The following is a 13393-nucleotide window of genomic DNA, read 5'->3' as shown; positions in this document are numbered from 1 at the left end:
TAGGAAATTGACAGCCACCAAAATGGGTCCTGTGGGTGACCCAAGGTCAGACTTTAGGGTGTATGGCAAAGCTGGGAGTCGTGGGTAAATAGTATTTCAGGAAATTACGCAATGTTGTAATCCAGACCTGAAGACGTATGAAAAACAGAGTTGAGGGACATGAATACAAGCTGGTCATGAAGGATAAATTTGCATATGAAGACTGAGAGCAATGTCTCAGGATGAAAGCCAGAAAACTAATCTAAAATCTGTATGACAGAGGAATACATATAAAGGAGTGAATGCTCTATTCCTGTTTGAAACAGTCCTCTGAGGATGAATAGAGAAAAGTTAGTGGGTGGAACCTTAGTGGGGCAGAGATTAGCAGCAGTAGGTGTTTCTAACAGAAGCTAGGAGCTCTGAGTGAAATTCTCACTGTCCTACAGGATGACGTTCCAAACTTGTTTCCTATACTGTCTGGGAGCATGGTCCAGAATGTGTAGTACTGGGCAGAGTCCTCTCTCTGGTTGCTGCTACAGCCAGGATACCCATTCAAGTATTTCCTGGTATGAAACCTTTCAAGCATCCCCCTTGCTTACTTTTCTCCAGATTCTGGCCTGTTCCAGGGTTCACATTCATCCTAGTAATACCCATCAGAGCAGGCCCAGGGGTCTACACTGAGTCCCAATCACTTTCTCTCCGCTGAGTCATCTCTGCAGGCTTGCTGTTCTACTTATTACAGCAATTACACACCTTCCATTCTTAGTGAAAGCACTCACAGTATTAGGAAAGTAGAGACAGGCTCCACTCTCTCTCAAATAATTCTAAACTTCCAATTTGCCTTCCAGCTTGGGTCATGAGCAGAAGAGAACAGCTATTGGGAGTGATTTCAATATGATTTTCTTGCACCTCCTGATAAAGGCATATAATGTGACAACAGCAACAGCAGCATCAGCAGCAACAAGTTAATCTTCAAAGTGCTTCAACCTATATGAGAATTTAAGTGACTTTTACCTATAGTTACAATCTAAAGAAAGAATAATAATAATAATAATAATAATAGATAGGAGTAGGTACTTGTGAAGAACTCATATCTCATTATCTCATATTTTTCTAAAAATTTTCCATGATACTGTTATTATCTGCATTTATACATAAGGAAATCAAGGCACAGACGTTCATGTATCTAGTACAAAGTGGCATAGCTAACTATTGCTAGAGCTGGGATACGAACCTAGTCTGACACAGGAGCCTGCATGTTCAACCACTGATTTTTGATGCCCACTTATCCCCTACACATCAGCTTACCAGAACTACTCATGTTTCACCAAACATGGCTTGATTTTTCTCAGTTCTGAGCCTCTGAACACATTGTTCATACAAACTAAATAGCTGTCAGAAACATATTTCCAAGAGTAATTATATGCTTTCTTAAAAATCTTGTCAATTTCAATCCAAGTAGTGTCATTATTGACTCTTGCTAAATCACTATTTGAGCTCCCATTGCCTTAATTGCAGTTATATTTTGTCTTTATATCCATTTCTTCAATGGAAAATATTAAGCTCAGGGATTATATCTTAATCATCTCTTTATGTTAAGTGGTTGACACAAAAACTAGGTCATAATAGAAATCAAAAGTGTTTACTAAGCAACAGTGATATTAAAAGAGAATCAATGCAATGAGAAAATTCCTTCGAAGATAATAGGCCTTTTGCTCCCATGTCTTTTTACATTATTTCTAGAGAGAGGCCTTTGTAAATGGCCTTGGGGAACCACAGCAACATCACAGAGTTTATTCTCATTGGACTGTCTGACAACCCCAATGTCAAGGCTCTGCTCTTTGTGATCTTCCTGGAGATTTACATTCTGACCATAATGGGGAATGTGATGATGCTGTTGGTGATCAGGGCTGATTCCCACCTCCACACCCCCATGTACTTCTTCCTGAGTCACCTCTCTTTTGTTGATATCTCTTTCTCTTCAGTCACTGTGCCCAAGATGCTGGAGAACCTTCTGTCTCAAAGGAAAACTATATCAGTAGAGGGTTGCTTGGCTCAGGTCTTCTTTGTGTGTGTTGCTGCAGGGACTGAAGCCTGTCTGCTCTCAGTCATGGCCTATGACCGTTATGCTGCCATCTGCCACCCTCTGCTCTATGGACAGATCATGAGTAAACAGCTGTATATGCAGCTTGTGTGGGGATCATGGGGACTTGGCTTTCTGGATGCACTCATCAACATCTGCTTAGCTACAAACATGGTCTTCTGTGAGGCCAAAATCATCCCCCACTACAGCTGTGAAATGCCCTCTCTCCTCCCTTTGTCCTGCTCTGATACCTCCAGAAACCTGATTGTCTTGCTCTGCTCCACTCTTCTGCATGGGCTGGGAACCTTCCTTTTGGTCTTCTTATCCTATGCCCGCATTATTGCCACCATCCTGAGCATCAGCTCCAACTCAGGCAGAAGCAAGACCTTCTCCACCTGCTCCTCCCACCTCACTGCAGTGACACTTTACTATGGCTCAGGGTTTCTCCGCTATCTCATGCCAAATTCAGGTTCCAGCATGGAGTTGATCTTCTCTGTGCAATATAATGTAGTCACTCCCATGCTGAATCCTCTCATCTACAGCCTGAAGAACAAGGAAGTAAAGGCAGCTCTGAAAAGAACTTTGGAAAAGTATGTACAACATATCAGGTCCTGAAATAAAAACAGAGCATCATAGGGAATTGAATAAAACTGCATTCAAAAGGACATTAGGTGAGTTTACATCAAGAAGGACGACTCCTGACTACCTAAATGTCGCATGCTGCAAACTAAATTAAAAGTGCATCATAGAATGGGATGGAGTTATTATAAGAAGGATAGTTCACTTTCATTCCTTCTAAAGGCAAAGCCAATGATTAAAAATAATAATCTAGAAAGTTTTGTTATGAACATACTGGCTCCTTTTTTCTCATTCTAAAACATTCGCCTTAGCCTTTGCATTCAGTAAAGTCATTACTATCATGAATCTATCATTATTTTTTATTGACTTTGGGGAATACACTGAAAGCCATACATTTGATAAGAATGTAGGGTCCTGGATATATAAGAGAGAAAAGTCATAGATAAGAGTAGATGAGGAGAAAGATAAAGAATTCCAACTGGGTGGCTATAGAACATTGGTATGAAAATCTAAAAGTTCTGCAGAGAGACAATGAACATATTGAGAGAGAGCTCAGACTCATAAAATTTCCAAGAACTTTTCTGTATGTGCACTGTGGTGGCCAGATCTCCAGTGTGAAAGGCTGCAAGGAGGCTCTGTGGCTCTAGAAACTTCGTTTCTCTCACAGTCTTCATGAAGATTTGTAATTTCTCCAATTAGCTGGTCTCATCAATGTTCTTTTCCTTGTAGAGTGCAGGTTATGTGTCCTAGACAAATAATCTGGTTTTGATCTCATCACGAACAAATCCTGAAATCATCTTCGTCTTTCATCTTTCAGCTGTCAAACAACTGGTCAGTGTTTAGTGGCTGCTGATTTGCTGATTTTAAGGCACTGCAGCACTCTTGCATAATTCATTTTTAGCTATAAAACATAAATCCAGGCACTGGCCCCGTGGCCGAGTGGTTAAGTTCGCGCGCTCCGCTGCAGGCGGCCCAGTGTTTCGTTGGTTCGAATCCTGGGCGTGGACATGGCACTGCTCATCAAACCACGCTGAGGTAGCGTCCCACATGCCACAACTAGAAGGACCCACAACGAAATATACAACTATGTACTAGGGGGCTTTGGGGAGAAAAAGGAAAAAAATAAAATCTTTAAAAAAAAATAATAAAAAAAAACCATAAATCCATTCTCACAGTGCTTCTGATCTGTTTAATACATATTTTACAGTTGTCTAGTTCACTGTATTTCAGTGAAAAGGGGCAAAACCTAAGTACAAGTGATTGAATTTACTTAATATTAACTTGCACTTTTCTCAAGCTTCTTTCAGAAACTCACTTTATTCCAATTGTCAGTTATAAAGACTTTTCATCCTCATCTGCCCATTGATAACTCAAAATTGGAGCCTCTTCCCAATTGATACTCCAGAAAACTTTAAATACATTATCCCCCTCCACAGACAACAGGATATTCAAGGACTTTCTTGGTTTCTTTGACCTAAGTTTCAACACCAGCAACCCTCTAAGGTCAAGCTTCCCCTTCCCCAAGGGGAGCATAAGGAACTACACCTTGGGATGATGGCTGCTTATAGTCAGTGCACAGATGCCGCCAGATGACAGTGATTGAGAGAAAGATACGAACAGACTTAGTCAAATTCCCTAAGTATAAGTCAAAGACATGAAATCATAACTGTGTGAAGACTTCCCTATAAATCAAGAGGCTCAGCAGTGTTCTCTTCGTTGGAGGAGGAATACCCTTGAACTTCGATGCCCACGATAGAACCCCACTGCTTACTATAGCGACTGATCAGTGAAAGGATCCTGTCTAGGCCTTAGAGAAGCTCTTTGTACCATTCTCCCAAGGATTTTTCTGCCCTTCTGGCCTCCAGAAATTCAAGGAGACTGCCTGCATATTGGCCTTCCCAAGAAGTATAAGTAACTAGTAACAATCCTAGCATAAACCTGAGTGCTTATTACTGAGAAGTTGAATTTGAGGGAAAATTCTCAGTATTAATTTCCCAGGAACATCTTTCCCTTATCAGGCCTGAAGATTCGTCCTCTAGGACGGGTGACAAAAAAGCGTAGCAAATATGCCAGAAAAGGAGACTTGCAAGGTGACAGTTCCTGCTAAGTTTTTCAATTTTACCCTAGTTTCATTATGTTCTTTGCTTTTTTACTATTAAAACCCTTGCAGCCTATTCTATTTCTTTTATCATTTTATCTTATAAAAATATCACTCTTACAAAAAAAATGTACAAAACACGTGTGTACCAGTTAAAGAATGATTATGAAATGAACGCTCACGTACCCAATACTCAGTTTAAGAAATTATTCACTTCACGACCTCTTCTCCACTCCCCCAAACTGACCACTACTCTGAATTTTCTTTGATTTTCTTTATATAATTTAGTTTTGCCTGTCTGTGAACTTCAAATAAATAGAACTATGAAATATGTATAGTTGTGACTCACTTCTTTTCACTCATAGGAAGTTACACCCATCAGACACTTTGGTTTTGGCACTCCACTGTGATGTGTTAAAAAAACTCACATAGGCTGCTGCTTGCCTCACTAAGGGATTCTATACCCTTTGGCCTAAGATGGAAGTTTTCATATTTGGGTCTCTAACCAACAGCTTTGGCACCCTTCTCAGGTGCCAAATGCACCTTCTGACAAGGCAAAATATTTTTGAAGATATATTCAGATTATTTAAAAATAATATGGTTAAATCCTAGGGCAACCACTAAAAAAAGTTTTTAGAAGAGATATAAATAATAAGTTAATAAAGGAGATACGATGGACTGTTAAAAATACACAACTAAACAGGAGAAGGCAGAAAAAGAAGAAAAAAAGAAACAGAACAAATAGAAAGTTAAGAAGGTGGTAGATCTTAATCCAACTATATTAAAACTGAATTTAAATATAAATGGTCTAAAAACGTAAAGTAGGGATATTAGCAGATTTCACTAAAAAGCAAGCCCTAACTATAGAAACCAATTTCAAATATATGACACAAATAAGTGGGAAAAAAAATGATGGACAAAAATATACCATGAAAGACTAACCAAAAGAAACCCAGAGTAACTATTTTAATTTCAAAGTATACTTCAGAATAAGAAAGATTATCAGCAATAGAGGTACACTACATAATGATAAAGGAGTCAAAACGTCTGAAAAGATATAACTTCGTAAATGCATGTGGATCTTAAAGCAGAGATTCAAAAATAAATAAGGTACATAGACACTGGTGGAGTAGGGAGCCATTGAGTGGGTCCCTCCACTGAAGCAACCACGAAGCTGCAAAAAGTAACAGAATCCACTTTCTTGAAACTCTGGAACCTGATCAAAGACTTATGGCAAGCAAGGCAATACCTAAAAAAGAAAAAGGCTGCTAAATTTCAGTAAGAAAGTATTGTGGTGTTTTTGCCATCTTGCCTACCATTTCCCATCCTCAGCTCATCAGAGGCTGTAGGGTTAGGGCCTGTGTTTCTGGTGCAGCTTGCTGGTGCTAGGAAAAGGCCATACAGACCTTGTTTTCAAAAATTGTGGTTGTATATTTTGACTTGTTTAGTGGTTACTTGAAGGGGTAGGACACAGGTTTGCCTTTGATCTGCCCCCTCTAGCTGATGCAGCTTGTCAGGTAGCTTTTGTCAAAAGCATTTAAAATTCTTAGAATGAAAGAGAGCCTGGGACCAGGGGTGACCTGTTGATATCACTCTACATATGATGGGTAGAGTCAGTGTTCTGATGTCACTTGAAGGACAATGATTGAGAGAAAAATAATGAAGACTCAGGCAAATACCCTACAGGGCAAAGAGGAAGGGGTAAGACAATATAATAGCATAAAGGCAGCCCTATAGATCCCAAGGTTCAGGAGGGCTCTCTCCGATGCTGGGGCTGCTCCCTTGGGCTTTAATGCTCACAGACTGTTGACCATAATTCCTGACCAGATTAAGGATTCCATATGGTTCTCAGATGCTTGGAGAATCTGGTTATTTGTAAGATGGCCTCTCCAGTGTAAATAACTGGTAATAACCCCAGCACATACCTGAGTGTTATTTATAGGATGGGTGAACTTATGATTGTGTTTGAGCACTGATATACTGGGAACATCACTCTCCCTATCATATCTGAAGGGTATTCCTGCAAGGTGGATGACAACAGAGGCAGGACAGGTTCTTGAGGGGGAATCTCTTAAAGGGACCAGTTCATGCTCATGTTTTTAATTTAACTATAATGTTCCATACATTTTTCTTTTTTATTATTGAAACATTAGTAATTTATTTATTTTTTATTATTGTTAAATATTTCATTATAAAAGAGTATAAAATATGTGCGTCAAGTTCAAATAATTTTTAAATAGGCAAATGATAGATTATGGGGTAGGGTATAGCATTATCTCATTGCAATTTAAATTGCACTTCCTGAATAATGTTCAGCATATATTAATTTGTTTATTGATTATTTTGAAATCCTCCTTTGTGAAGGGACAGTTTAACTCTTTTGCCTAATTTTAAATTGTCTATTTGACATTTTATTATTTATTTGAAGAAGATTTTTTTTTCTGAAGAAGATTAACTCTGAGCTAACATCTGTTGCCAATCTTCCTCTTTTTCTGCTTGAGGAAGATTAGCCCTGAGCTAAGATCTGTGCCAGTCTTCCTCCATTTTGTTTGGGAGGGTGCCACAACAGCATGCCTGACAGAGTGGTGTTGGTCCACGCCTGGGATCTGAACCTGCAAACCTGGGCCACCAAAGTGGAGCACACCAAACTTAACCACTAATCCATGGGGCCATCCCCAGGAGATCTTTTTATATTCTACATATATCTCTTTTTCATACATATGTAATGTATTTATCTTCTCTCAATTGGTGGCTGTTTTCACTTTCTTAATGTTGTCATTCAATTAATAGAAATCCATAATTTTAATATTAGTGAATTTCAATTAATTAATCTTTTGTTTTAGGAAATAACAGCCAATAACTGGATAATAAATATCATTCATCATGGTACACTATACCAAAGCTACCATAACTCTTTGAATATATATCTTTTTACTTGGACGCACACATATACACATATAATCAAAGATGGATTCATATAATTTTCATATGGGGGAAGTAGTTATATCAAACTTTCACAGAACCCTTGAAAATACGCATATGTGCATGTAGAAGTCCTTAGGTACAAGAATATATTAATATTATAATCAGAAAAAAAAATACCTCACCACTCCATATAGTTAAAAAAGAGAAAATATCTGAAAAGTAGACTTGACTATTCCAAAAATCCTTTAATTGTATTACCATTACTTACTTTCATAATTGGCAAGTAACAGTGGGGAAAAATATATTATGCCAGAACAGTTAAGTTTGACTGAAAATCTTATAGCTGATTGTAGGAAATAAATAGAAATTTTTATTCATAAAGCAATCTATTCTTACATAAGATCATAATAAACTTATTAAACAAAACTTCCCTAAACACACCCAAGGGCTAGGAGTGCACAAATTGTAACAGTGTCCTGTGTAGGAATCTAACTGGATCCATCAAAGCAAATGGATGTGAACAGACAGTTTAAGAAAAGACTGTAAAATAAAAAATGTTAAAATAAAAAATGCTAACTTATTTTTTCTTTTTACTTCTTTGCTCAAAAAAATCACTTTTAGACACCAAATTTAACTGGAGGTGTTTTTACCTAAGACCCACAGAGAAGATGCAGCCCTTAGATGGCAAATTGAAAACTTTTCCTTTCCTGCTTGCGGAGCCAGGCAAATAACACTTTGGCTATTCTGTCTACTTTCAACTCCCGCTAGACTCAGAAGAGTTTAAAATTAATGATCATAGGTCATTGCATCACCCAGATGTTACAAGATCACAGATATGAGAGATCCTCACTTATCCTCAAAAATGTCAATGTTGCTAAGGTTCTTGACAATTAAGTCTCGCTTCAAGTTGTGATTATAGAACATACAAACTATTACCAAGAGCAAGGAATCAAACCAATCAGTTGACTAAACAGAGCTGCTCTGCAGACTGGTTAAACCAAAACAGTACTACACATGGCTGAGACATAACGTTAGAAACAGAAAACCAAAGAATTTGAGACTTTTTGAAAAAAGGAACTGCCCTATTGCTATTTAACTTTTTTAGTGTAGAATTCAGTAAAACATTTCATCATCAATAGGATTTTATAAACTCTACCATGATACAAGACTTAGAAGCCACTTTCCCCAGTTCATCCTCCACTTAGTAGATAAATCTAAATAAAAGTCCTGCAGCCAAGTTGGAGAGCAGATTTCCCTATCGGACAGGATACATGGGTAATGTGTGTTTGGGGTATGGGAAGAACTTTGCGGCTGGGTTTATGGCTAAAGAGTTATTAATTAAGGAATCAGAACTTCCCCTTGGCTGCACTTCAGACGTACTAGGAATGACCAGAACAAGGAAACTGAATGAGCCATCATAATGAGTCCGATGGCTGACCCAAAGTGAGAGTTTAGGCTAGAAGGCCAAAGCTGGAAGTCATGGGTAAACAGCCGATGTTCTAGGAAATGGAGTAATGTTGTAATCCAAACCTGAAGGATTGTGAGAAACAGAGTTGAGGGGCATGAACACCATCTAGCCATGAAGGAGAAACTTGGCATATGAAGACTGAGGACAGTGTCTCAGGATGAAAGCCAGAAAGTTAATCTAAATATCTGTATGATAGAGGAATATAAAGGATTGAATGCTCTATTCCTGTTTAAAACTGGCCTCTGAGTATGAGCAAATTTGGTGAGTGGAGCCTTTTTCCTGTGGGGCAGGGATTAGCAACAGTGCGTGTTTCTCACAGGAATTAGGAGCCCTGAGTCAAATTCTCACTGTCCTAAAAGATGACTTCCCAAATGTGTTTCCTATTCTGCCTGGGAGCATGGTCCCGAAAGTACAATACTGGGTAGAGTCCTCTCTGCTGGCTGCTGCTATAGCCAGGATACCCATTCAAGTATTCCCTGGCATGAAACCTTTCAAGCATTCCTCTTGCTTACTTTTCTAGAGATTCTTTCTTGTCCTGGAATACACATCCGTCCTACTAACGCTCTTCTGGGTGGGCTCAGAGGACTACACTGAGTCCTAACCACTTTCTCTCTCCCTTGTCATCTCCGCAGTCTTGCCCCTATAACCATTGAGGCAATTACGTACCTTCTTTTCTTTGTGAAGGTGCCCATAGTAACAGCAAAGTGGTGATGGGCTCCACTCCAAAATAATTGTAAACTTCCAACTTACTTTACAACTGGGGTCATGAGCAAAGGAGGGCAGCTACCGTGAGAAATTTCAGTGTGGTTATGTTACACCTCTCTTGATAAAGCCATATAAAATAATGACAAAACAACAGCATTAGCAGCAACAACTTTGGTCTTTGATAGTGCATCACCCTATATGAGAATTTAGGTAATTTTGCCTAGCCTTTTAATCTCAAGAAATGATAATAATAAATAATGAATTTTTCCTTGAGAGTTACACCTTAACTTTCAAAAAAATGCGTACATATTATTAAAAATAAAATAAAAGGTGCAGAATGATATAAAATTAAAAGTAAAGTAATATCACATGTTTTCAAAACAAGCATGCTGTATGTGTGTGGAGGAAGTGAGTGGAATTTTTATGTATATATATGTAATTATGTGACTGGTTTGTCAAACAAGTCTTAACTCAAAACTTTATTTTTTTCCAATTTCTGTTTTCCCCCTTGCTGTATCCAATCTTCCTTTTCTTTTTCTTTTTCAGTTTACAGTCCAGGATTATTAGCTGTATTCATCAAACTGCCCAGTCAGTTCCAAGACTTTTTCATCCTACATAATTCTAACCTGTGTCCTTTGACCAACATCTCCCCATTCTTACACTTCCTTGCCCCTGGTAACTCCACTTCTACTCTCTGCTTCTATGATTTGACTTTTTTAGACACCACAAATAAATGAGAGCAAACAGTATTTTTCCTTCTGTGTCGGGCATATTTCACTTAGCATCAATGTCTTTCTAGGTCTCCCATTTTGCCAAATGGCAGGATCTCCTTATTTTTTAAGCTCAATAATATTCCATTTATTGACTTATATATGTATATAATTATATATTTATAAATAAATATATGTATATAAATTCTCTCTCTACATAAATTTTAAGGCTAAATAGTATTCATTCTATATATATCACAGTTTCAATGGAATACTTAGGAATAGGTGCTTTTGAAGAGCTTTATATATAATTTAATATTTAATCCTAGAACCCCTCTGTGGCACTGTTATTATGTGCATTTATACATGAACAGATTGAGGCACAGGGCTTTATTTAGCTTATACAAAGTCAAATAGCTAATTAGTGGAAGAGCTGGGATTCGAACCTAGTGTGAAGCAGGAGCCCACGTTTAGCAATGAATCCATGACACCCACTCATACTCTACATCAACTTTTCAGAACTACCCATGTTTTACCAAACATCGCTTGATTTTTCTCAGTTCTGAGCCTTTGAACACATTGTTCATGCAAACCAAATGTGTCTGAGATAAACATTTTCCAAAAGCAATCGTATACTTTCTTAAAAGTTTTGCTCAAATTTCCTCAATGTAATGTTACTACTGAGCCCTCTCTAAATCATAATTGCAGCACCCATTGCATAATTTATATTGTGTTATTATTTTTTGTTGGCTTTGTATCCACGTTATTTGATTGAGTGGGAGCATTTTAAGAGGAGGAAATAAGCTTAATGTTCTTTATGTTCCAAGTGACTAACACAAACCTAAGCAATAGTAGAGAGTAAAAATGTTTACTGAATAATAGTGATAGGAAAAGAGAATCAATGCAATGAGAAAATCATTGGGGGATAGTAGAATTTTGCTGCCATGGCTCTTCATATTATTTCTAGCAATAAACTATGTAAAAGGCCTTGAGGAACCATAGCACTATCACTGAATTCCTCCTCCTCAGGCTGTCTATTGACCCTCACATTCAGTCTACACTCCTTGTGCTGTTCCTAGATATTTACCACGTGACCATAATGGGGAATCAGACCATGCTGCTGGTGATCAGGGCTAAGTCCCACCTCCACATACCCATGTACTTCTTTCTGAGTCACCTCTCTTTCCTGGATCTTTGTTTCTCTTCAGTTACTGTGCCCAAGACACTGAAGAACATCGTATATGAGACAAAAACCATCTCAGCAAGGGGATCCCTGGCATAAGGCTTCTCTATATTTATCACTGCAGAGACTGAGGGCTTTCTGCTCTCCGTGATGGCCTATGACTGTTATGTTCCCCTCTGAAACCCTCTGCTCTATGAACAGATGATGAGGAAACAGCTGTGTGTGCAGCTTGTGTGGGAATCATGGAGCTTGGTTGTTTTTTTTTTTAATGCTCTTATCAACATCCTCCTAACTGCTAGCCTAGACTTTTGTGAGAAATATACCATCAGTCATTAAAGCTGTGAGGTGCCCTCTCTCTTCCCTCTGTCCTGCTCTGATGTCTCCACCAATCTCCTAGTCCTGTTCTGCTCCACACAGCTGCTTGGGCTTGGGACCCTCCTCCCAATCATCTCATCCTATGCTCATGTTGTCTCCACCATCCTGAGCATCAGCTCAACCTCAGGCAGAAGTAAGGCCTTCTCCACCTGCTCCTCCCACCTCACTGCAGGGAGCTTCTTCTATGGCTCAGGGTTTTGCTGCTATCTCATGCCAATCTCAGGATCCTCCCTGGAATTGATCTTCTCTGTGCAGTACAGTGTGGTCACTCCCACGCTGAATCCTCTCATCTACAGCGTGAAGAACAAGGAGGTGAAGGCAGCTGTGAGAAGAACACTGGGAAGTGTTTGCCATTTTCCTAGTGGAAAGATAACACTAAAGGATAATGGGGAATCAGTATAATATGATACTAGCCACACATGAGTGAGATGACATTAAGAAAAACTTCCTGGCTCTACACAATGTCAGATGTTACAAGATAAATAGGCAGTACATAAAAAATGAACATGGAGATATTAGAAAGGTGTTTATTTAGTCCAAGTAGAGGGAAAACAATGGGCTAAATAACTATCTCAATTTAGAAAATGTTTTCATGAAAGTGTTAATTCATTGTTCCCAGTACCCACCCAATAATCACTTTAATCTTCTTATTAGGTAAATGTTTGTGTCTTCAGTCATTATTAGTAATTGACTTTAGGAAAAGTCAATGGAAGCCACAAATTCACACTTAAATAGAGGTTCTGAATGGTTGAGTAAAAACAGTAATAGACTTCAGCTATGTAGCAGGAGAATCATGAGCTTCAACTGAGTGGCCCTTGAACATAGGCCAAAGGACCTGAAGATGCTGAAGAAAGTGTTTGTATATTGTGACAGACGACAGACTCAAATAAATCTTTCAAACACTCTGTTGTTTCTCACCATGATGCTTCCATGGAATCCTTAAATATGCACATTCATATATGCACAGATTTTTAGACACATATGTGAATGAAAGTTATAATTGTAGCAATAATTAAAAACAAAATACTTTAAAATCATATAGATAAGAAAGCACATATTCTTAAAAAGTGAACTTGATTGTTCTAAAACATCCTTGAATTGTGTTTTCTTTGCTTATTTCTTTGATAACTAATAGTAAGGAAAATATTGTGCCAGAACAGTCTAGTTTGAATGAAAACCTAATGGCTCACTGTAAATAAATAAATGGAAATTCTGACTTAGACAGCTGTCTAGTCATACTTAAATCTGTAATAACCTTTTAAACACATGTTTTCCTAAATACTCCCAA

At 38.2% G+C, this 13393-nt stretch overlaps 1 protein-coding gene and 1 pseudogene across 1 annotated transcript; both read left to right on the top strand.

Annotated features, from left to right (window-relative positions):
- Positions 1 to 1738: 1738 nt before the first annotated feature.
- LOC124228461 (olfactory receptor 8S1-like) lies at positions 1739 to 3736 on the top strand. Its single transcript, XM_046643004.1, has 2 exons — positions 1739 to 2665; positions 3734 to 3736. Exons 1-2 carry the CDS (start codon positions 1739 to 1741, stop codon positions 3734 to 3736), a joined length of 930 nt encoding a protein of 309 aa, XP_046498960.1.
- Positions 3737 to 11538: 7802 nt separating this feature from the next.
- Positions 11539 to 12507, top strand: LOC124227266 (olfactory receptor 8S1-like; annotated as a pseudogene).
- Positions 12508 to 13393: the final 886 nt, after the last annotated feature.

Source organism: Equus quagga, chromosome 1, assembly GCF_021613505.1.
Source record: "Equus quagga isolate Etosha38 chromosome 1, UCLA_HA_Equagga_1.0, whole genome shotgun sequence".
Classification (NCBI taxonomy): domain Eukaryota; kingdom Metazoa; phylum Chordata; class Mammalia; order Perissodactyla; family Equidae; genus Equus; species Equus quagga.
The sequence above is the reverse complement of the archived record's forward strand: the minus strand, read 5'-3'. Positions and strand labels throughout refer to the sequence as shown.

Excerpts from the sequence above, each read along its gene's own strand:
- LOC124228461 (XM_046643004.1), top strand. The coding sequence starts at position 1,739 with ATGGCCTTGGGGAACCACAGCAACATCACAGAGTTTATTCTCATTGGA.